This window comes from Balaenoptera borealis (genome assembly GCF_965194805.1).
Source record: "Balaenoptera borealis genome assembly, chromosome: 15".
NCBI lineage: Eukaryota > Metazoa > Chordata > Mammalia > Artiodactyla > Balaenopteridae > Balaenoptera > Balaenoptera borealis.
Window position 1 is genome coordinate 72,021,262 of NC_138871.1, and position 25,805 is coordinate 72,047,066.

General features: G+C 37.6%; 1 protein-coding gene and 1 long non-coding RNA gene across 33 annotated transcripts in view; one reads left to right on the top strand and one right to left on the bottom strand.

Moving 5' to 3' along the window:
• LOC309611905 overlaps positions 1–25,805 on the bottom strand; it is a 348,213-nt gene that overhangs the window by 243,576 nt on the left and 78,832 nt on the right. The window lies entirely within an intron of this gene.
• Positions 1–25,805, top strand: part of DTNB (dystrobrevin beta) — a 252,130-nt gene that overhangs the window by 71,410 nt on the left and 154,915 nt on the right. For all 32 annotated transcript variants that reach the window (XR_014234821.1, XM_082356910.1, XM_082356899.1 and 29 more), the window contains 3 exons: positions 3,240–3,394; positions 18,370–18,475; positions 21,031–21,197. Coding sequence is in view for 31 of the 32 variants with exons in the window: in XM_082356910.1 (XP_082213036.1) it covers positions 3,240–3,394; positions 18,370–18,475; positions 21,031–21,197 (428 nt within the window). In the remaining variant the exon portion in view is untranslated. The remainder of the gene's footprint in view (positions 1–3,239; positions 3,395–18,369; positions 18,476–21,030; positions 21,198–25,805) is intronic.

The following is a 25,805-nucleotide window of genomic DNA, read 5'->3' on the forward strand; positions in this document are numbered from 1 at the left end:
GGTTCTACTTGGAAATTTGCTGATTAGTTCAAATACAGTTATGTTCAAAGCTAAGTATCTTTATCTTCAATTTGGTTATTTCAGTCAGGGTTGTCAGCATTTTTCTGAGCTAGAAGCTTAAAATAATCCTAATTTTAGAAATTCCTTTATTCTCTAAGCCAGTTTGCCATCAACTTCAGTTTCCTGCATTGAAATGTCTTGGAGTTGACCAAGCCCTCCCCTCAATACTGTCACTCCTGTAATTCTGACTCTCACTTCCTTACTTGTGCATTATTTACAGGGTTTTCTAGCTGATGTCGCCAATCTTATTCTTTCTTTTTTATTCATTCTGCCAGTCATTAACAGTCTAATTTTCTTGAACCCTAACTTTCTAAATATTTCTTCCCTACTTCAGCATTTTTAAACCAAATCCAAATTGTTTCCTCTTTCAAACTTTTCATTCATAACATACTTTTCTTATTCAGTCTATATTTACCTTTACTTCACAATATAAATTATCATAGTCAGAATGTTCTCTTTGATGCACTGTTTCTTGCCTACCACCACTAATAGACACACTCTATAAATTCCTGCCACAGAGACTTTTATCCTACTCTCCTTTTTTTTTTCCTAAATTGAAGTATGGTTGATTTACAATATTACATTAGTTTCAAGTGTGCAACATAGTGATTCAATATTTTTAGAGATTATACTCCATTTAAAGTTACTGTAAAATATTGGCTATATTCCCTGTGTTGTACAATATATCCTTGCAGCTTATTTATTTTATACATAGTAGTTTGTACCTCTTCATCCCCTACCCCCATCTTGCCCCTCCCCACTGGTAACCACCAGTTTGTTCTCTGTATCTGTGAGTCTGTTTCTGTTTTGTTATATTTATTCATTTGTTTTATTTATCCTGTTCTTCTCTAGTTGTGTCCCCAGACCCCCACCCCCAGCCTGTTTTCACCTCATCATTCCAAATTCTATTTTTCAAGGCCAGGCTTCTAAATTTCTTTCTTGACAGTTCCTCCCTATGTGTTTTTGTATCTATTCTACACTATATTTTGAAGAAGTGTGATGTAATGGAATGTCTTTGCAGTCAGATAAGTGTGGGTTTAAGTCTTGATTTAGCCACTAAGTAACTTTTGACCTTAAGAAAGTTAACCTTTCTAAGCTAGTTTCCTTATCTATAAAATTTAAACAATTATGTGCATACACATGTGCACACACACACCTTTTTGCGACAGTAAAATGAGGTAATGTTTAGTAAACTGTAGTAATACTTAATATTGGGGATTGCTACATGAAAACAAAAACCAAGGTAACAGTATTTTAAACAAAGTTGAAGTTTATTTTTCTCGTATATAAAAGAAGTCCAGCAGTATGTAGTCCAGGGCTGGTATGATAGTTTCATGTTCATCTGGGACCCAGGCTTTCTATATCTTTCTTTTCTATCATTCTAGTGTATGATTTCTACATAAAAGTTGAGATTACCACATAGTCCAAGGTGGCTGCTGGAAGCTCCAGCCATCGTAGCTGCATTCCAGATAGCAAAAGGAGGAAGGAAGAAAAGGTCTATTTCCAGTGCAGTCAGCTTTCTTTAACTAGCCTTCTAGGAAGTCTCTCACAACCCTTCTGCTTATAGTCTCGTTGTCCAAACACCTAGTCACATGACTGCAACTTGTTAGAAGAAGGCTTCAAAGTTTAATCTCTTAGTTGGGTACATTGCTGCACAAAATAAAATTAGTGTTCTGTTACTAAGGAAGGAGATAAGAATATTGGGTGTCTACAGCAGACTCAGCCATAGTTACCTGTTGTGGTGCCTGGCAAATGGTGAGGTTTAAGAAATATCTTATGCCTCCCTTCTTTCTGTTCTATTTAGAGTCAGCTTAGTGCTTTATTCTTCTTTGCTACATGTGTATCTTATTTTTTCCAGCTGTGTTGAAAGTTTCTTGGGGGGGATAAGGACCATGTGTCATACTTCTTTGTTGTTTTTCAAAACACCTAGCAGAGTACTTGGCACTTGGACTACTTAGTAAGAACTTAGTACATATTTGTTAATTAATTGATTTTACTTTCTACTAGGACCATACTTCTTTTAGCCTCTTGTTGGATTTTCCCCACCTCATGGGTATTTAATACTTTTCCCTCAACTACAAGCTAGCAGCTCTTATGAGAGGAATGTACTGGAGATTTTCATTCCTTGATAATTTCCTGTTTTCTAATGCCTTAAAAGTTACCCTGTGGAGTTGATGATCTAAATTTTATCTTTCTTTGATTAATGTACTTTAATGGTTGTTTTTTTCCTACACCTGGTGCTTTGGGATACATATGTATTTCTAATATACCTGTTCATTATGAACATATAGAATATGATTTTTAAAAATGCCATGTTTGGAAAGGCCTCAGGAAATTATTTTTCTCTGCATATTTAACTCACTGATTTGTTTGTAAGAAAGCTGAATAGTTTGAAAAGAAAACTTAGGTTAAAGTTGTCAAGTTGTTTTGAGCTCCTGGTTATTTTTCTTTTTCTCCCCAATTATGGGTGAGAAGAGAGAAATAACTAACTGGACATAGGAAACTCTCTACAAGGAGATAAAGAAATAGTAGTATTACTGGAACTGTCTTTCCAGCTGCTTGGGTCAGACTTAATGTAAAAATAGGACCTTATAGTATCAAAGTATCTTGTGATAGAAGAGATTATATGAGTTCTTTTTATTCTACTCTGGAACTTACTAAATGGAATATTTTAAATAAACATACTACACAGGAATATATTACATCATTAGTATATGAATATGCAAATACAATACAATTTCTTTCGTACCCTATCACCAATATGCAAATATATTCATACACTCAAAGATGTATATGTCTTATATAAATATGTACATAAATGTAAGAGATAAAGATACGCTGCTACAAATTGTTCTTGGAATAAAGTGAGGTGTAAATAAATGAAATAAAAAGTTATATATTATCCAGTTATGTATGCTCAAAAAGAGTAGGTAGGTAGACATACATGAGTGGTTATGTGATGTTTAGGTAGACTATTAAGTGGGTGGGAAAGAGGGGCCTCATCAGCAAAGTAACCACACAGTGTTAATGAGAATGAGAATACATGTTAACTAAAAATCATAATAACTTTATGATACTTTTTAATGATGCTTTTGGACTGGTATACAAATGACATAGAACTGTTTATAAAGAGTTGATATTTCCTTATAGTTTGACTTTATTTGGTTTTGTTCTCATAGATGTTTTCTCCCAGATGTCAGATTCCAATGGCTTAATGATATTTGGCAAGTTTGACCAGTTTCTGAAGGAAGTTCTGAAGCTCCCAACAGCTGTCTTTGAAGGGCCATCTTTTGGTTACACAGAACACTCAGTCCGCACCTGTTTCCCACAGCAGGTAAGGACGGGTTTATAGAATGTAGGATTAGAAGGGCTCTCATCCACCCCTCCACCTGTTGTCAGATTTTGCCAGATTGCTTCACTCGAGGAATATAGGTCTTGAGTAGGGGAGGAAAAAGAACTTTTAAGTCAGAGGAGTGGATGTAGAAAGAAGGGGGGATTAAAAATTCACCTGAGAACTCTTTTCTTGGAAGAGGGGAGGCAAGTCTTTTCTGAAAAAATGGTAACAGTTGAAATATTTTAAATTACTAAAAATTTCAAGAAAAATGTTTAAGGTAAAGTATTTATCTTATTGCTGCTAGACATATATTACTCTCCCTAATGAGTTTTTTAACTGTGAAGTATAGGAATTTTGATATAAAACTCAATATAATACTGGATTATTGTTTCCTGAGCACTGAAGACAAGGAATGCTTATACAGCTCTCAACTGCCAGCTCAAAATCCCTCAAGGGTATACTGCCATTTTCGTATGAAAGAAAGATAGATTTGGTTTCTTCTTTATTTGTGAGCGTCCTTTTGTGGTCCTGCTGTAGAGGTTGAGTGTATTCCTGAGATCTTAACTATGCCTCAAAGAAGTGAGAGCAGAGTGGATGCTGGCTGTAGCATCCTTTTTTTTTTTTTTTTTTTCAGGTAGAGATGAGATAAAGGAGCTTCATGCTAAACTCAGAAAGTTCTGTAGAGCAGAGAATTAAGAAAAAATATCTATGTTAAAACTAGTAGGTAAAAGATTATTGGAAATAGGATACTGACATAGTCTGAAAGTATCTCCCCATAAGATATTTCTTAATTACAAAGGAAACATAGTAACTTTACAGTGGAGAAACCTGTCAGATACCACTTTAACCAAGTGATCAAACCCATATCACCAGTAAAGGGAGAGGCTGATAACCCTGCCTATTGATAGGATGCTCTGAGAAGCACCCAGTGTCACTGCTGTGGTTCTCCTGCCAGAAAAGCACAACCTGAGTCTCATTGAGGAAACATCTGACAAAGCCAAATGCAGGATTTCTACAACATAACTGGCTTGTACACTTTAAAAGTGTCAGTGTCATGAAAGACAAAAAAAAGACTGAGGAACTGTTCCAGATTACAGGTATCTAGAGACATGAAAACTGAAATGATCCAGAATTTTGTTGTTGTTGTTATAAAGGACATTATTGGGACAGTAGAGAAAATCTGAATAAATTTTGTAGACTCAGAGAATTCCCTGGTGGCGCAGTAGTTGAGAATCCGCCTGCCAATGCAGGGGACATGGGTTCAATCCCTGGTCTGGGAAGATCCCACATGCTGCGGAGCAACTAAGCCCATGCGCCACAACTACTGAGCCTGCGCTCTAGAGCCTACGAGCCATAACTGCTGAGCCCACACGCCACAACTACTGAAGCCTGTGCGCCTGGAGCCTGTGTGGCGCAACAAGAGAAGCCACGGCAATGAGAAGCCCATGCACCGCAATGAAGAGTAGCCCCCGCTCGCCACAACTAGAGAAAGCCCGCGGGCAGCAACGAAGACCCAACGTAGCCAAAAAATAAAAAAAAATTTTAAAATAAAAAACATTTGCATTTCTTCTAAAAAATTTTTGTAGACTAGATAATAGTATTCTGTCAGTAATGGTAATTTCCTGATTTTGATACTTATATTTAATTAAGAGAATGTCCTGGTTTTGCAGAAGTACAATCTGACATACTTAAAGGTAAAGGGACATCTCTTTTGTACTGTTAACATTTGAGGAGTCTGGGTTAATGGTAAATGGGAATTTTAAAATAATCTTCTTACAGCGTTTCCATAAGCCTGAAATTATTTAAAAGTAAAAGGTTAAAATATAAAAGGAACAAAACTAAAGGTTTGAGAACTGAAAGGACATTGTAAACCAGATCCTCCTGACCTGTGATACTTTGATTCACAAAGGAACCAAGAAACAAACACATACACATCCGTTTTTACGTTTAAAGTTAAGAACTCATATATGTCTGAATTCAGCCTTCCAAACAGTATTTTACAGCTTGTCTAGGGATTACTCGGCTTTAGCACCGAAGGTGCCACCCATAATACAGGAGAGTTATTTTTATTAATTTCTGAGGAGATGTTCTTCCCAGATTTCTACACACTTTGGCTGATTGCTTTTGTGGAAATTAGTCTCTATACATCATTTTTTTCTCTAAGCATAAGTGACAGTATCAGCTTTTAGCTTATTAAAAATATCTCTCTGCTTCAGTTATTCTAATAAAGCATAGTTTGCATTTTGCCCCTGAGTATGCATTTTTCAATTGATATGAGGCTATCCAAACATATCCTGGTACAAGAGTGTCCTGCATGGGGATATATGTATATGTATAGCTGATTCACTTTGTTATAAAGCAGAAACTAACACACCATTGTAAAGCAATTATACTCCAATAAAGATGTTAGAAAAAAAGTGTCCTGCAGGTGTTAAAATACCCTACAGAGATATAAGTGAGGATGAGTAGGATGAAGACACCACAACCAGTTTTCATTTAGAACTCATCTCACTGCTGCTGCTGCTTTACTAGTACAATCACGTCAAACAGCTGCCTCCACAGTCCTCTGGGATAATCTTGTATATGATACTTATGTGGCTTTTCACATAGATGCTTCCTGGAGATCAGGCTAAAAATTGATCAAGTTCTGGAATGCTGCTGTTAAATAGTGTCCGGACAGGCAAAGGAATTTATACAAAGAAGTATCAGTGAAGAACATTTGACCAATGGATGATAATTATGTGAGGCACTAAACCTAAAGTAATCTTTGATTAAATTGTAATGAGAGTACTAAAGTTAGGACTCTGAATTGGAATAGCAATTTAAAATGTTGAAGAATATAAAAAAATTCCAATTGTTAATTTTAAGACTGCTGTCTAGGGACTTCCCTGGTGGCGCAGTGGTTAAGAATCCATCTGCCAATGCAGGCGACACGGGTTCGATCCCTGGTCCGGGAAGATCCCACATGCTGCGGAGAAACTAAGCCTGTGCGCCACAAGTACTGAGCCTGCGCTCTAGAGCCCGTGAGCCACAACTACTGAAGGCTGCGCGCCCGTGCTCCGCAACAAGAGAAGCCACCACAATGAGAAGCCCGCGCACCGCAGTGAAGAGTAGCCCCCGCTCACCACAACTAGAAAGCCCACGCACAGCAACGAAGACTCAACGCAGCCAAAAATAAATAAATTTATATATTAAAAAAAAAAAAGACTTCTGTCTAGGATTCTACACATTACTTTATACCATGATTGTGAGGCCTTTGAACTCACAACCTGATTGTTGCTTTTCATCTGCTTTAGATTCTTATAAAAAATTCAGTCTTGTTTTGATATATGCCAAATTTGGAAAAGTCAGAAGCTTATCTCAAAAGAAATATAAACTACTGGTAGAATGACCCCTTCCACCAAAAGGAGAGAGAGAGACAGAGAGAGGGAGAGGGAGACTGTTACGACGAAGTTCCATGCAGCAAGAGTTAAATTCAACAAGTTTTGGTTTCTTTTTGAAAATAAGCTTTTTCCATGCAGCTTGCTTTCCTATGTATAAGTTTCCTTAATGTGAGTTAGCTCATACATCATCGGATAGAGAGAATGGTGTCAGTGTAAAGTGGAGTTCATAAGCTGTTTTCCCCAACATATTAATGTTCTGGGCTGAAAAAGAAATGATCGCTATTAAAGAGAAAGTACGACTATTTTTAAGAAAGAAGCTGAAAATCCTGCAGAAGTACCTTTCTTTAGTGAAAGAAATGGCTAGTTTGGAGGATTTCATGAATGCTTCACTTTCTACAGTGTTATGGTGATGAAGTTGTGGATACAAATGAAAAAAAACTGTGAAGACATTCCTCTCCTGACCCCACCCCTTGCTAAAAAATTTAATTGATGGGGTTAGCTATCCACTGGATTCGATAGTTTTGATAAAACTGATATGTCTTAGAACTTGTGTGTCCTGACCATGAAGAAGGAAAAAAGCATCTCAGGATTTAAGGCTGAAAGGTATCATCTTGCTGAAAATGTCTGTGGAGATTTAATTGTTCTGGTACTCTTATTAGTGTTGCTATTGTTTTGTTAGTCCTCTGTTTACAAAACTGCATAGGTTTTTAGGTTTGTTCCAACCCTGTTTTTCTCACATACCTTATTATTTTTAAATTCACAGTTTTGCAGTAGGTACAGTTTTCCAGTAATGCATGTGTTGCATTAGAGCAGAAATACTTCCATTTTTCTTTTTAACATCTTTATTGGAGTATAATTGCTTTACAGTGTTGTGTTAGTTTCTGCTGTGTAACAAAGTGAATCAGCTATATGCATACATATATCCCCATATCCTCTGCCTCTTGCATCTCCCGCCCACTCTCCTTATTCCACCCCTCTAGGTGGTCGCAAAGCACCGAGCTGATCTCCCTGTGCTATGCAGCTGCTTCCCACTAGCTATCTGTTTTACATTTAGTAGTATATATAAGTCCATGCCACTCTCTCACTTTGCCCCAGGTTCCCCTTCCCCCTCCCCACGCCTGCGTCTTTATTCCCTAGGTTCTTCAGAACCTTTTTTTTTTTTTTTAGAGTCCATATATATGTGTTAGCATATGATATTTGTTTTTCTCTTTCTGACTTACTTCACTCTGTATGACAGACTCTAGGTCCATCCACCTCGCTACAAATAACTCAATTTCGTTTCTTTTTATGGCCGAGTAATATTCCATCATATGTATGTGCCACATCTTCTTTATCCATTCATTTCTTGATGGACACTTAGGTTGCTTCCATGTCCTAGCTATTGTAAATAGTGCTGCAATGAACATTGTGGTCCATGATTCTTTTTGAATTATGGTTTTCTCAGGGTAGATGCCCAGTAGTGGGATTGCTGGGTCATATGGTAGTTCTATTTTTAGTTTTTTAGGGAACCTCCATACTGTTCTCCATAGTGGCTGTATCAATTTACATTCCCACCAAGAGTGCAAGAGGGTTCCCTTTTCTCCACACCCTCTCCAGCATTATTGTTTGTAGATTTTTTGATGTTGGCCATTCTGACTGGTGTGAGGTGATACCTCATTGTAATTTTGATTTGCACTTCTCTGATATTAGTGATATTGAGCATCCTTTCATGTGTTTGTTGACAATCTGTATATCTTCTTTGGAGAAATGTCTAGTTAGGTCGTCTTCTGCCCATTTTTGGATTGGGTTGTTTGTGTTTTTGATATTGAGCTGCATGAGCTGCTTGTATATTTTGGAGATTAATTCTTTGTCAGTTACTTCATTTGCAAATATTTTCTCCCATTCTGAGGGTTGTCTTTTCGTCTTGTTTATGGTTTCCTTTGCTGTGCAAAAGCTTTTAAGTTTCATTAGGTCCCATTTGTTTATTTTTGTTTTTATTTCCATTTCTCTAGGAGGTGGGTCAAAAAGTATCTCACCGTGATTTATGTCATAGAGTTCTGCCAGTGTTTTCCTCTAAGAGTTTGATAGTGTCTGGCCTTACATTTATGTCTTTAATCCATTTTGAGTTTATTTTTGTGTATGGTGTTAGGGAGTGTTCTGATTTCATTCTTTTACATGTAGCTGTCCAGCTTTCCCAGCACCACTTATTAAAGAGGTCTTTAATTTCTTTCCTCCATTGTGTAGTCTTGCCTCCTTTATCAAAGATAAGGTGACCATATGTGTGTGGGTTTATCTCTGGGCTTTCTATCCTGTTCCATTGATCTATATTTCTTTTTTTGTGCGAGTACCATACTGCCTTGATTACTATAGCTTTGTAGTATAGTCTGAAGTCAGGGAGCCTGATTCCTCCAGCTCCGTTTTCCTTTCTCAAGATTGCTTTGGCTATTCGGTGTCTTTTGTGTTTCCATACAAATTTTGCAAATTTTTGCTCTAGTTCTGTGAAAAATGACAGTGGTAGTTTGATAGGGATTGCGTTGGGTAGTATAGTCATTTTCACAATGTTGATTCTTCCAATCCAAGAACATGGTATATCTCTCCATCTGTTTGTATCGTCTTTAGTTTCTTTCATCAGTGTCTTATAGTTTTCTGCATACAGGTCTTCTGTTTCCTTAGGTAGGTTTATTCCTAGGTATTTTATTCTTTTAGTTGCAGTGGTAAATGGGAGGGTTTCCTTAATTTTTCTTTCAGATTTTTCATCATTAGTGTATAGAAATGCAAGAGATTTCTGTGCATTAATTTTGTATCCTGCTACTCTACCAAGTTCATTGATTAGCTCTAGTAGTTTTCTGGTAGCATCTTTAGGATTCTCTATGTATAGTATCATGTCATCTGCAAACAGTGACAGTTTTACTACTTCTTTTCCGATTTGGAGTCCTTTTATTTCTGTTTCTTCTCTGATTGGTGTGGCTAAAACTTCCAAAACTATGTTGAATAATAGTGGTGAGAGTGGGCAACCTTGTCTTGTTCCTGATATTAGAGGAAATGGTTTCAGTTCTTCACCATTGAGAACGATGTTGGCTGTGGGTTTGTCATATATGGCCTTTATTATGTTGAGGTAAGTTCCCTCTATGCCTACTTTCTGGAGGGTTTTTATCATAAATGGGTGTTGAATTTTGTTGAAAGCTTTTTCTGCATCTATTGAGATAATCATATGGTTTTAATCCTTCGATTTGTTAATATGGTGTATCACATTGATTGATTTGCATATGTTGAAGAATCCTTGCATTCCTGTGATAAACCCCACTTGATCATGGTGTATGATCCTTTTAATGTGCTGTTGGATTCTGTTTGCTAGTATTTTGTTGAGGATTTTTTTTTTTTTTTTAATTTATTTATTTATTTTTGGCTGTGTTGGGTCTTCGATTCTCTGCAAGGGCTTTCTATGGTTGTGGCAAGCGGGGGCCACTCTTCATCGCGGTGCGCGGGCCTCTCACTGTCGCGGCCTCTATTGTTGCGGAGCACAGGCTCCAGACGCGCAGGCTCAGTAATTGTGGCTCACGGGCCCAGTTGCTCTGCGGCATGTGGGATCTTCCCAAACCAGGGCTTGAACCCGTGTCCCCTGCATTAGCAGGCAGATTCTCAACCACTGCGCCACCAGGGAAGCCCTTGTTGAGGATTTTTGCATCTATGTTCATCAGAGATATTGGCCTGTAGTTTTCTTTTTTTGTGACCTCTTTCTCTGGTTTTGGTATCAGGGTGATGGTGGCCATGTAGAATGAGTTTGGGAGTGTTCCTCCCTCTGCTATATTTTGGAAGAGTTTGAGAAGGATAGGTGTTAGCTCTCCTCTAAATGTTTGATAGAATTCACCTGTGAAGCCATATGGTCCTGGACTTTGGTTTGTTGGAAGATTTTTAATCACAGTTTCAATTTCAGTGCTTGTGATTGGTCTGTTTATATTTTCTATTTCTTCCTGGTTCGGTCTTGGAAGGTTGTGCTTTTCTAAGAATTTGTCCATTTCTTCCAGGTTGTCTATTTTATTGGCACATAGTTGCTTGTAGTAATCTCTCATGATCCTTTGTATTTCTGCAGTGTTAGTTGTTACTTCTCCTTTTTCATTTCTAATTCTACTGATTTGAGTCTTCTCCCTTTTTTTCTTGATGAGTCGGGCTAATGGTTTATCAATTTTGTTTATCTTCTCAAAGAACCAGCTTTTAGTTTTATTGATCTTTGCCATTGTTTCCTTCATTTCTTTTTCATTTATTTCTGCTCTGATCTTTATGATTTCTTTCCTTCTGCTAACTTTGGGGGTTTTTTTTTTCTTCTTTCTCTAATTGCTTTAGATGTAAGGATAGGTTGTTTATTTGAGATGTTTCTCGTTTCTTGAGGTAGGCTTGTATTGCTATAAACTTCCCTCTTAGAACTGCTTTTGCTGCATCCCATAGGTTTTGGGTTGTCGTGTTTTCATTGTCATTTGTTTCTAGGTATTTTTTGATTTCCTCTTTGATTTCTTCAGTGATCTCTTGGTTATTTAGTAGTGTATTCTTTAGCCTCCATGTGTTTGTATTTTTTATGGTTTTTTTCCTGTAATTGATATCTAGTCTCATAGCATTGTGGTTGGAAAAGATACTTGATACAATTTCAATTTTCTTAAATTTACCAAGGCTTGATTTGTGACCCAAGATGTGATCTATCCTGGAGAATGTTCCATGAGCACTTGTGAAGAAAGTGTATTTTCTTTGGATGGAATGTCCTATAAATATCAATTAAGTCTATCTTGTTTAATGTATCATTTGATGCTTGTGTTTCCTTATTTATTTTCATCTTGGATGATCTGTCCATTGGTGAAAGTGGGGTGTTAAAGTCCCCTACTATGATTGTGTTACTGTTGATTTCCCCTTTTATGGCTGTTGTGTTTGCCTTATGTATTGAGGTGCTCCTATGTTGGGTGCACAAATATTTACAATTGTTATGTCTTCTTCTTGGATTGATCCCTTGATCATTATGTAGTGTCCTTCTTTGTCTCTTGTAATAGTCTTTATTTTAAAGTCTATTTTGTCTGATACGAGAATTGCTACTCCAGCTTTCTTTTGATTTCCATTTGCGTGGAATATCTTTTTCCATCCCTCACTTTCGGTCTGTATGTGTCCGTAGGTCTGAAGTGGGTCTCTTGTAGGCAGCATATGTACAGGTCTTGTTTTTGTATCCATTCAGCCAGTCTATGTCTTTTGGTTGGAGCATTTAATCCACTTACATTTAAGGTAATTATCGATATGTATGTTCCTGTTACCATTTTCTTAATTGTTTTAGGTTTGTTTTCGTAGGTCTTTTCCTTCTCTTGTGTTTCCTGCCTAGAGAAGTTCCTTTAGCATTTGTTGTAAAGCTGGTTTGGTGGTGCTGAATTCTCTTAGCTTTTGCTTGTCTGTAAAGGTTTTAATTTCTCCATCGAATCTGAATGAGATCCTTGCTGGGTAGAGTAATCGTGGTTGTAGGTTTTTCCCTTTCATCACTTTAAATATGTCCTGCCACTGCCTTCTGGCTTGGAGAGTTTCTGGTGAAAGATCAGCTGTTAACCTTATGGGGATTCCCTTGTGTGTTATTTGTTGCTTTTCGCTTGCTGCTTTTAATATTTTTTCTGTGTATTTAATTTTTGATAGTTTGATTAATACGTGTCTTGGCATGTTTCTCCTTGGATTTATCCTGTATGGGACTCTCTGCGCTTCCTGGACTTGATTGACTATTTCCTTTCCCATATTAGGGAAGTTTTCAACTATAATCTCTTCAAATGTTTTCTCAGTCCCTTTCTTTTTGTCTTCTTCTTCTGGGACCCCTGTAATTCGAATGTTGGTGCGTTTAATGTTGTCCCAGAGGTCTCTGAGACTGTCCTCAATTCTTCTCATTCTTTTTTCTTTATCCTGCTCTGCGGTAGTTATTTCCGCTATTTTATCTTCCAGGTCACTTGTCCGTTCTTCTGCCTCAGTTATTCTGCTATTGATTGCTTCTAGAGAATTTTTAGTTCCATTTATTGTGTTGTTCATCATTGTTTGTTTGCTCTTTAGTTCTTCTAGGTCCTTGTTAAACGTTTCTTGTATTTTCTCTATTCTATTTCCAAGATTTTAGATCATCTTTACTGTCATTACTCTGAATTCTTTTTCAGGTAGACTGCCTATTTCCTCTTCATTTGTCTCGTCTGGTGGGCTTTTACTTTGCTCCTTCATCTGCTGCGTATTTCTCTGTCTTTTCATTTTGCTTAGTTTATCATGTTTGGGGTCTCCTTTTCACAGGCTACAGGTTTGTAGTTTCTGTTGTTTTTGGTGTCTGCCACCAGTGGGTAAGGTTGGTGCAGTGGGTTGTGTAGCCTTCCTGGCGGAGGGGACTGGTGCCTGTGTTCTGGTGGGTGAGCCTGGATCTTGTCTTTCTGGGGGGCAGGACTGCATCCAGTGGTGTGTTTTGGGGTGTCTGTGCACTTATTATGATTTTAGGCAGCCTCTCTGCTAATGGGTGGGGTTGTGTTCTTGTCTTGCTAGTTGTTTGGCATAGGGTATCCAACACTGTAGCTTGCTGGTCGTTGAGTGGAGTTGGGTCTTAGTGTTGAGACGGAGGTATGTGGGAGAGCTCTCGCTGATAGATATTACGTGCGGCCAGGAGGTCTCTGGTGGTCCAATGTCCTGAACTCGGCCTTCTCACCTCAGAGGCTCAGGCCTGACAGCCAGCTGGAGCATCAAGACCCTATCAGCCACATGGCCAGGTACGTGGGGAGTTTCTTGCCTTTTGGGAAGTCTGAGGTCTTCTGCCAGTGTTCAGTAGGTGTTCTGTAGGAGTTGTTCCACATGTAGATATATTTTTGATGTATCTGTGGGGAGGAAGGTGATCTCCACGTCTTGCTCCTCCGCCATCTTGAAGGTCCTCCCCATTATTCCTTTTAATCATAAGCAAATTTGAGTTTAAATCATCATTTTAAACAACAGCCCTGTTGATGTCCCTAGTTTGCTTTGAAAAAACCTTACTAACTCCTCACTGCCTCCTGGATAAGATAGTTAGCCAGACAAGGTGTTGCTTATCGATCCAACCCCAGCCTCTCTTTCACCTTCATTCCTGATCCCTCCTACCCCGACAGACCCCATCCCTCAGGATGCCATGGATTCTTTTTAGATATTGCCCCAGTGCCACAGGGGTTGTACCATTTACACTCCCACCAGCAGTGTGTAAGTCCATCTTTTTCTCCACAGCCTTGCCAACAGCACATGTTCTTACATTTAGGAATTTTTGCCAATCTGAGAGTTGAGAAGTGTTATCTCAGCATAGTTTTGATTTACATTTCTCTTGTCTTGAGTAGGTGAAAGTGGTATACTTCTCTTCTTTGTTTATGCTGTTAGCTCTCACTGAAATGCAAGTAACCCCGACCTTCTTTGTCTCCTCCAACAAAGGCCTCATATTTCAAGTCACAGCTAAATATCTCCTTGTCTTTGTTGCTCTGAATCTTTCAGTGTAGGATTAATTGTTTCCTCTTCAACAGGCCCTGGCCTGTTACATCTAGCTCACTTATGCCCTGAGGGATGCACCTTGGTCTCCTTCAAATTTAAATCCCCATGACTAACAGTGTCTGGAAAATCATCAGTGCTTACTAGGTAGTTGGATTGAGTAGTGGTTTTAAATCTATTATGGCATGAGAAAGTATCTGGGCTTGAATTCTAACTGCAAGTTTAAAGCTCCTGGATGTGATTGCAACCTTGTTGTTTTCACTGGCATTATTGCATAATTTTCTCAAATGAGACAATCTTTGCAATGAGGAAAATCCCGAATTCCTGAATTTTTGAAGACTTTTTCCATTCTTTTTTAAAAAAAGCTATAATAAATAAAAGTATCTGGATAAAAAGCACAGCAACACTATATTGTTGTGTCATTACAAAGTACTCTAATTTTCAAAGTCCAGAATAAATCTGTGATATGGACAAATTCAGTGTCTTATAATAACTGAAAGGCTGACCCATAGCACTGGTCCTGTAACCAGTTAATGTGTGTTTGCTCTTGTCAGACAAAATACTTCTATAACTTTACACAGAAAGTTTGTATAAAAACATTTTAATCTGAAAGATTTAAAAAATGCTGTTTTTAAGTCTTTTAGCTAAATGTCATACATTGTTTAACTGATTACCAAGTAAGTGATAGGGCAATGGATAAGAAATATTTCCCTGTTGCCCATAAGAAAATAGGAGTTTTGTTTTGTTGTTTTTGTTGTTGTTGTTTTTGGCTGCATTGGGTCTTTGTTGCTGTGCACGGGCTTTCTCTAGTTGTGGCGAGTGGGGGCTACTCTTCGTAGCGGTGTGCGGGCTTCTCATTGCGGTGGCTTCTCTTGTTGCAGAGCACAGGCTCTAGGTGCCCGGGCTTCAGTAGTTGCAGCACACAGGCTTAATAGTTGCAGCATGCGGGCCGTAGAACTTGTGGGCTTCAGTAGTTGCGGCACGTAGGGTCAGTAGTTGTGGCACACGGGCTTAGTTGCTCCGCAGCACGTGGGATCTTCCCGGACCAGGGATTGAACCCATGTCCCCTCCATTGGCAGGCGGATTCTTAACCATTGCACCACCAGGGAAGTCCCAGAAAATAGGAGTTTTTAATGGAAAAGATGAGATTGGAAATTGCAGCTATGATGACCTAATGCTAAATTATTTTACTTGTTTTCTCACGTTATTTTAGTGATACTGGATTTCTCACTTTTATGAGATGATTTCTCCCCTCTTTTAAAACAGGAAAGTTGTAGCCAAGAGTGGAGGGAGGAAGTCAAATGGCATTTAGACTAATAATTGTCAGTATTGATGATTAGAATAACAAAGCGCGGGGAAGTAGGCAACAAACAGAAACACTGGTTTCTAAGAAAAATATGAGAGTGCATACAAAGATAAAAACAGGCTCAATGTTTTATTGAGGAAAGCATAAATAAATCATGGTGGTTTTGCTCAGTGGATGAGGCAGCTGTTAAAATGATTAGAAAAGAAGACCTTGTAGCAAAACAATAAAGTATTTAATAAAACATTAAGTGTTGGATTCCCTGGTGGCGCAGTGGTTGGGAATCTGCCTGCCAATGCAGGGGACACGGGTTTGAGCCCTGGTTTGGGAAGATCCCACATGCCGCGAAGCAGCTTAGCCTGGGCGCCACAACTATTGAGCCTGCGCTTCAGAGCTCACGTGCCTAAACTACTGAAGCCCACACGCCTAGAGCCTGTGCTCTGCAACAAGAGAAGCCACCGCTATGAGAAACCCGTGCATGGCAACGAAGAGTGGCCCCCACTTGCCACAACTAGAGAGAGCCCCCGCGTAGCAACAAAGACCCAATTCAGCCAGAAATAAATAAATAAATAGATTTATTAAAAAAAGAAAAAACATTAAGTGGAAAGACAGATTATATATTTTTATATACCCTATGTACATAATTATATAGAAACATATACATTTGGAGGGAAATACAGAAAAATGAGAATTGTGGCAAGAATGTTCATTACTTGCAATTTTATTATAGTTTTTGTTATAAATATTCTGTTGTAAAAAATAAAGAGAAATGCAAAGAATGTGTTCAACTCAGGAGCAAAACCAAAATAAAACAAAACAAAAAGGTAGAGAAAAATAGTGAATTTTGGGAAATGGGACAGAATTTTAGAGCTGGGAATTCTGTCCCATGAGTTCTCAAACTTTTTGGTATCAGGACCTTTTTACACACCCGAAAATATTTGAGCACTCCGGAGAACTTTTGTTTATATGAGTTATATCTATCAGTATTTCCATATTAGAAATCAAAACTGATAAATTATGAAATATTAAATCATTTAAAAAGAACAATGATAAACCGATTACATATTAACATAAATAATATATTTTATGAAAAATAGATATTCCAAAGCAAAAAAATTTAATGAGAAGAATGCCATTGTTTTATATTTTTTGCAAATTTCTTTAATATTTGGCTCAGTTGAAGACAGCTGGGTTTTTATATCTGCTTATCCAATCTGTTGTGATATGTTGTTTTGGTTAAAGTATGGAAAGAAAATCTGGCTTCAGACAGCTGTGTAGTTGGAAAAGGGAGGAATATTTTAAAAGCTTTTGCAGATAATTGTGGATATGCCACGTTGCCTCTGGAACATTCCACTGTACAGTCATGAGAGAATCAGATTGAAAAAGGCAAATAATGTCTTAGTATTATTATGAAAATAGTTTTGACCTCATGGGCTCCTTGGAAATGTTTTAGGAACCTCGCAGGGGGACCTCTGACCTTGCTTCAAGAACCACTGCTTTAGCCCTTGAGAGATAAGAAAACTGAAACCAGAAAGTTAGGTGATTTCCCCCAAATCACATAGTTAATGGAAGACAGAGCACTGGGACACAATTCTTCTGGTTTCATTCCTCATGCTTTTGGAGGACTTCAAATTGTAGTATGACTTAGGACAACTTTTGGAAACTGATCCTGAGCGTATTTATGAGGGAGTTCTGAGATATCAAGTATAATTGTTCCTTTTCATCTTGAAGATTTAAAAAACCACACAAAACTCCATGATAAGTGAATCAGAACTTTTAGGGAAAGTAACATTAGGATTATAAGTGGATTTGTAAAAGTGTAATTTTTAACAAATATAAGATGATTCAGAAACATTAATTTAAACATTACATTTACGATAAGTGATATAGTACACACGTATATTAACCACCTCTGACTAGCTAAAAACTTCCTAGCATCTTCTTTCTCAATTTTAATTAGAGACTTTTAATTTCATTTTGGTTTATTGCAGTTGTTTGCATATCTATTATAAGAGGCATTTTCCATGTCTGAACCTCCATTCAAATGTTGGGTGACTTTCTGTTTTTATTTTTAATGTTGCTCATGCACTCCTCCCAGATTCCACTGAAATCTCAGAAACATTAGTAACTTTGATGCCTGAGATGGAAAACACTTTGGAAAACTTTATTTAGCCTATTTGAGTAGGCATTTCTCAAACTACACCATCAATGCATAGCTATGTATAAGGACCTTTGGACGGTAACTTCCTACTGTTATCACCCTCATTCAGCCCTCTTGCATATATGTGAGAACCTTTCCCTCCCTCGATTCAGTGCTGGCCTGCAGTCTCTGTCCTGGACCTGAGACTTTCCTTCAGAATTCTTCAGAAATAGTCATTTGAAGGCCACCTGAGTTGTAGTCCTGATTTTGGTAGGACCTTTACAAGTCATTTAAATGCGTCATTCCTATATTATCTCATCTGTAAAATGAAGATAGTAATACCTAGCCTATTTATCTTTTTTCATTTCATATGTTTTATTGAAATATAGTTAACTTAAAATATTATTTTCAGGTGTACAACATAGTAATTCCATCCTAGCCTATTTGTCTTGTACAGTTGTTTTAAGACTCAAATAGAATAATGTAAGTGGAAATGCATTTGAATATAGCAGTAGTATATAGGATAGTGTGTAGCAGTGTCTATAGTAATGCAAAATATTATTTATTTTGCTATAAAATTTCCCATGTATTTCATTACAACTTGGTTGGGAGAATCCTAAGTTAACTTAATCTTAGAGTTCAGAGATATTTGAAAAATATGAAGTATATTTGTTTTTTTTTCTCTTCACAGAAAAAGATAATGCTAAATATGTTTTTAGACACCATGATGGCCGATCCTCCTCCCCAGTGCCTTGTCTGGCTACCTCTCATGCATCGGCTTGCCCACGTTGAGAATGGTAAGCAGAACTTTTATCATTCAGTTCCCTATGCTATAGGAAGTATATGAACTGACAGTATTTATAATGTCCTTAGTTATTATCATTGAAAATGGCAGTTGACATTTGCTGGCACTCCATCATTTGAATTTGTGGTTTTAGCTTTCAAAACAGGAATATTTATTTCTCAAAAAAAAAAAAAAAAAAGGAGGGAGGACTTATTACTTAGATAGGATACCAAGAGGTAGTAATATCAGGTCAGAAAACTTTGTGGTTCAAACTGCAGGCTTTTCCCCCAAGATTCCAGACGGTTGTTTTCTGCTTAAACCCACCTGACTTAGCCATGACTTCCTTGTTTTTCTTTAGTTTATAAAAAACGTAACTCCAAAAAATTGTATATATTCAATATCAACCACTAAAACTATAAAATTTTGGAATAGTTTAAAGGAAAATAGCCAAGATAGAATTTAGTACTGGCTTTCACCCATATTCAGTTTTTTCCTTTACTACTGAATTACTCTCAGTATCCTTCCCAAGTAGTTTGACTTAAATCTTTGTTTCACTTGAAATTGAAATGGTACTTATCTCTTAGTAACTACTTAGGTTTTTCTGCTATTGCTATCAGTTTATCTCCTTGTTTAGGTTGTTTGAGTTCATTAAAGGAAAGGTCCTAGCTTTTCTCTGGAAGCTCCCTTCTCTCAAGGCTCTTGCCTGTCTCTCCTCATTCCACAAAAGAGAAAGAGTGATAGCTGAGTGGCACTAAAAAGCAGAGTCCTCTTTTTTCATTTTGTAAGAATGAGAGAACGCTACTGTACTCTTTTTATTTTCTGTCCCTCCTACTCATACCTTTTTTTTTTTTTTTTTTAATTCTCAGCCTTTCACCCAGTCATGGCTTTATTAGTTCACAAGTCCTTAGATTCAAGATTATTTTCCTAAAGTTCTGGAATCTCTTGAGTAGACTAAAACAGCTAAATTTTTAAACAGGATTTTTGGATAGAGATTTATGCTGTTAAATTATTACAGTGTTGGTTCGAGGGACAATACCTTTACAGCACTAAATGTTTTCGTAGTTTCATATCCAGCTCATTTTCATAAAATCATTTTATATCTGCTATCCCAAGTAGAGAGGATCTCATTTGTTGAGATCTAGTGTTATCCATGTGAACATTTTGTTGTGACTTTGTATGTAGTATATTATTTATAAATTACATTCTTATGTGATTAACACTTTCATTATTCCTTAGAAATATTTTGATAACAAAAATTTAAATTTCTTAGAGGAGGTATGTCCTTTGGATTTCTCATTCCAGATTTTAGTCTTCTGTTATTCTTTAGTGATCTTGTTGTATTATTTTTCTCACCTAGTGCTCAGGTTTTGTTGTTGTTCGTTTGTTTTGAGACTTGATTCTCTAGTTAATATGCATTTTTGGAAGTAGGACTAAAAATCCTTACAATTGAGACAACACTGCCTTTGTATACACAGTGCTAGAAAGAGTTGTTCAAATGAAGATTTGAATATTATATCCCTCTTTCCTTTGACTTCCATTTCTTGTGTTCAGAATTGAATTGCCAGAGGGAACAATTGTGCTATCAACATTTAAAAGTATAAATAACAATCTGTAATATACAGTTGTGCATTTATTGCCCACTTCCACTGAGTAAACTGGACTTTCAGGCTATAAGAGAATCCCAGTAACCCCTATAAATCCTGACTGCCAGCTGGCAGTTTTTCATGAGGTAAGATGCTGTGTGAGGTGGAGAAAGGAGTCTCAGGTCACCTGAGTTTCCCTCTCTCCAAATCACTACCCCTTCATTGGTTAGAGTACCTTATTTTATGCCGATACTTGGAGCTCTTACCTAAAACTAGTATTTTGATATGGCTAGCCTTACTTTTTTACCAGTTACCATTTGCACCCAGGTATGTAGTAGTATTTATTTATTTATTTGTTTACTGGCTGTGCCTTGTGGTGTATGGGATCTTAGTTCCCCAACCAAGGATCAAACCAGTGCCCCCTGCATTGGAAGCTCGGAGTCTTAACCACTGGACTGCCAGGGAAGTCCCTGTAGTATTTAGTTCAGCAAACATTTGGAGGCCTTCAGTCCAAAGGACTGTGTGAAATACCACTTGCAGGTAACAGAGACATAAAGCATGTCGTACTGGCTCTCACAGATTTTATGTTAGTGAAGGAAACATATGTCCACAACTAACAATATACATCTCTTAAAAAAAATAGGTTTGGAAGAGAAATTTTGGAATGAGAGTGTCTCTCCTCCTTACTTGTTTATTTACCTAAACTTTGAGACATGAAAGTCATTTTAAAGAAGGAAATTGGTTGTTTTCTAAGGTGGATTGTAATCTATTCTAAATGGAAAATTTTGTTATTGTCTTTTTATTCCAGTGAATGGCTGGTTAGATTAACTAAATTGAAGACAATTTAGATTCTTCACTTCTAGTTTTGTTTTCACCTTTGCTTTTATGTTAAATTTGGTTTTCCATTGTACTGACTTTATTCTCCAAATGAAAATGACTTCTTTCTCCCTCTGGTCCCCTCTCCTCCTTGCCCTCATCCCTCAAGTCTTCCACCCTGTGGAGTGCTCCTATTGCCGGTGTGAGAGTATGATGGGTTTCCGGTACCGATGCCAGCAGTGCCACAACTACCAGCTCTGCCAAAATTGCTTTTGGCGTGGCCATGCCAATGGCCCTCACAGCAACCAACACCAGATGAAGGAGCATTCCTCTTGGGTAACTGCTTTGTCTCTCAGTCTGTGTCCCTAGCGGTTATCTGTTTCATCCGTAACAGCACCAGGGCCACTTCTCTGATAGATGCCTATCAAATAAGGATGTGATGTCATAAAATATTAACCCTTACATTTATGATGGGGCTTGCAGATATGTTGTGCTTCATCACTTGATTTGAAAAGCAGAGTTTTTAAAGTTTTAGGAGATGGAGGTATTATGACCTTTGACGTGGTCCCTTTTATTCAGTAAAATGGAATGTTGCAGTACTCCCTTTCCCAGTGAAAAGTGTCTCCTTTTAAAATTGTACAAGGGGGTACCACCCCCACCCCAGAAGACTTACTCTCTGAGCTTTAAGGAAGATTTAAAGTTCTTTTTTTCAAGCAAACTTTATTCATGCTTATAGGGTTTAAATGTTGCAGAGAAAACTGCATGAGATGAAGGAGTTAAATTTTTACCTCTCTAAAGTTGGGTAAATACTGTATTTTACAATTGCCACGCTGATGTCTTTACTTTCAAAAGCAATCTTTTAAATAACAGTATTTGGGTAGAGGTCAATGTCTGATTTTTCTGTGGTGTTTATAAATCATGTAACAAGTTTAGCATCAATCATTTTTTCTTCCCTTCTCTCAGTTTATTTCCAGAGTTTAAAAAATGTCATATTTTTATTTCCTAAATTGCTATAGCCTTGCTTTAAATCCTTTTCCTCTAGCTTTTGTTTGTTGGTTGGTTGGTTTGCTAAAAGGTAGAAAAATATATAGGGTCATAAGTATAATTCAGGATCTAGGTTCTTAAGCCCGGTCATCCTACTAGACTTTAAGTATTAGAAAGCTTCAATAAGCAGGGTTTTTTTTCTATTTTCTTTTTTTTCCTAGTTAACCATCTTAAAACTTAACCAAGAAAAAAGCAAATAAGTTTATATCAGGGATTAGTTAAAAACAAGAAACAAACTTTAATCAAGTGTATACTTTACTTCCTACATCTCTGATAATGTGTTACAGATAATTTTTTATTAGATGGCTTTTCAGTTACAGCTAACCTATAAAATTTTGTTAAACTGAACCTCCTATCCTGGGTCTTGTGTTGTAAATTCCAATATTTTTTTTGGTTGAGGAGTCATTATTTTAAATTTTTTAAACAAGCAGAGGGAAAACAAAAAATAAAACCCAGTAGTTTATTCTCTTTTTCATTGACTAGAGAGAATTTATAGATTTTCAAATTGTTACTTTTTCTTCTTCTTAAAGTACAAGTATCCCACTATATTAAATGACTTATTAATATTTTTCAACTGTTTTTTGTTTAGAGTCTAACTGTTTACACTGAGAAAGCTCTTTGCCTTATTACCTTTCATAATGATTGGATTCTCTGGAATGTATCTACTGAAAATTCTCTTTCTAGATGTTGGGGCTAGGAGGATGAGGAACTTCTTTTTCACCTTAGTTTGAACTTGCTCATTTAGCTAATTTAAAACCCTTATAGAAATGGGAATTTTACATTTATTTAAAGATAAGTGACTGTTTGAATATTGCTTTATGATTTACAAAGCAGTTTTTCATATACTCTGTTGATCTATAACATACATAAAGGAAAGTACAGAAATCACAAGTGAATTCTTATATTTCTGTTTGATCTTCACAACACTCTTGTGAAGTAAGTCTTATCGCCATTTATTGTTATTTTTATTTCAGCTTTGTTATTTTTTTCTAGTTTATTAATTTATTTTTGTTATAGTGACTTAAGAGTTCAGGAAAAATCAAGTATTATCAGCATGCATAATTTTGAAGCTGGTATCATAAATGTATTAGTTCTGAATTTTGATGAGTATTTGCATTATGATGGTAGATGCACATTGGTAAGGTCTTTTACGTGTCTCTGTGTGACTTGTTTTTAAGACTAGGAGTGTGTGCAGTGCCCTTGTTCTTTGAGGAAGATATGGATGAATTTTGAGGCTGTCGTGGGTAAAGAAATTTCCACCTAACAAAAAAATGTGTAATCAGTTTAATAGTAATTTCTTTGAAGTTTGTCCACTGTGTTTGTACTAAAATTTTGAATGAATGTTTCTCTGTGTTCACAACAGATGAATTTAGTGTGCATTTAACCAGTTTGTATATGAATTTGCATTGTAGATTTGATATGTGTAGTGTTGGTGCTTGGAAATTTATTTTGATTTTTCCAAAAGTTCTGTTTCATGTTTTATCTAAGTAACTATGCAGTATAATTCACCATTCTTTTATTCATCAATCCATTCATTTGCCTTTATTATAGAAAAAAATGCCATATGGTACCATACCTGTAATTCATTCTGTCCATTCATTATTTATTCAAAAGATATTTTTTGAGCACCTGCTATGTCCCAGGCACTGTAAGAGGCTTGTGAGATACATCTATGAACAAACTAGACAAAGATTCCTGCCTTGGTGGAGCTTAAGTTTTAAGGGTGTTAAAGAGACCACTAGGGCTCATCAACATCACTGTTTTCCTGTTCTTGCCGGGCACACATCTAGACTACATTTCTCAGCCCCACTGTATCCAAAAGGACCATGTGAATAGCTGTTACCAGTGGAACGTGATCAGAGTGATATATGTCTTCCCAGAACAAGACAGTTAATAACTGGGTGCCTTTTCTGTCCCCTCTAGCAGCTTAGTGGAGAGAATTTCATTAGGACCCAGAGAGGACGAAACCATATAATGAAAGGAAACTGGGTCCTTGAACAATGGGTGGAGAGGAATATCCTGCCAACCTGTGTGACTCTGATGGAAGCAAGGGAGAAACTTTGTGTTAAGCTACTGAGGTTTTAGTTTTTGCTACAGTGGTTGGTACCGGAAGTGGAATTCTGTTAAAATAAAACCTTAAAATTTGTTTCGTTGGCTTAGCAGTCAGGTAGCATGCTGATGGGGACACTGATGTTGGAGTTGGGAAAGACAGAAACGCAGGTTCTGCAGTGGTGCCCAATTTGGTAGATTTGTCATCCATGATAACTTGGAAGACTTGCTTCATGCCAAGCGAACTCTAGGCCAAACGTTGGAAAAGGTTAGAGTGTGTGTTGACTCTTATTGGTAAGGTATTACATGAAAGAGATGAGCTTAGGAAAGAATTGGCTAGTTTTCAAGCAAAAAATGAAAGGGAATAGAGAAAGTTCTGAGAGTTGGGGCAGTGAAAGGAAAAACAGACTATTTCTAGAGAACAAGAGATAAGAGTTGAGAGAGGTTTTGAGCATCAAAGACCTAGTAAATGTTCTCAGTTGAAAAAAAATGTGACAGTCCTGTGGCAAAGATCAGATGAAGTGTAGCTCTTATTGGCTGCTCATCAGAATCATCTTGCTCCCACCTTCATAGCTTCTGATTTAATGGGTCCAGGGTACACGAAACCTGGACACAGGCAGTTTTTGAAAGTTCTGTTTTGCAGCCAAGATTCTGTTTTGCAGCCAGAGTTGGAAACTGCTGACCTATTGTTTCATGTGGCCTCCAGGTAGCTTCTGTTAGTTGAAAGCAAGAGGCATGGAGGCATGTCTGGGGAAGAACTTTGTGTGTGGTTACTGGCACATGGAACCGACTGGAAACAAATAGATCAAAGGCCTGCTAAGTTTTTGAGGGAATTCTGTTGGCAATGGAACCATGAGCCTGACTGTTACAGCTATAAAATCACTTTTTAAGGACCCAGAACTTGCCCTGGGAAGAGGTGGGTTATGAAAGTTTTACGGCCCCTCAGGAGGGCGTGCCAGAGCCCACATGGCCAAGGAGAATATTTGATAAGGAAGAACCTTCTGCTCCTGTCCCACTATTGTATATTGGGACTGGGGAGAGCAGGTGCAAATAACATGCCTTTTCAGTTCATAGGTTGTGTCTTAAGGAGCTGCACGTGGTCTTGATGAAGGAAACTGTGCCAGAGCCAGAGGTCCTGCACTTGTAGTTAGATGTGCTGACTGAATGGGACTTCAGGTTTGCTTCTGGGCGGTGGGAGAGGTTTGAGTGTGTTCTTTGTGTAGTGAAAGTGAGCAGAAAGATATTTAGTGATTAGAAGTACTTACCAGTATCAATGTTTTCCTTTTCTTCTGGATATATAACTAGATTATATAGCCATCCTCCTTGTAGCCGGATGGGCCATATGACTAGTTCTTACCAATGGAAGAATTTGTTTGCAAGTCATCTGTGTTACTTCTGGGTCAAGGTAGTTTAAAGCAGGTGTGTCTTCTCCATTCTTTCTATCTCTGCCCTTCCCACTCCCTATGTACACCAGCCCAAATGAAAGGATCTCTGTTAGTTAACAGAGGCAGAGTCCTTAGATGAAAGGAGGCTGGGTCCCTGAATTCATGGATCAGAGCCCCTCTGCCAGTTTACACTGGACTCTCACATGAGCAAGAAATCAGAAAAAGGAATCAAGGGTAGGAGTGGGGATAGTCTTATAGGCCTTGTTGAAAAAGTGAGATTTGAGCAAAGTCTTAGATGTCTGCCTGCAGACATCTGGGGAAGAGCAGAAGTTTTCAGGATCGTGGCCATACAGCAAGAGTGTGTGTGTGAATTCAGGGAACAGCAAAAAAGCCAGAGTAGCCAGAGCAGAAGGAGCCGCAGGAGAGTTGTAGGGAGGGGGTCAAAGAGGTAACGGGCCTTGTTGGC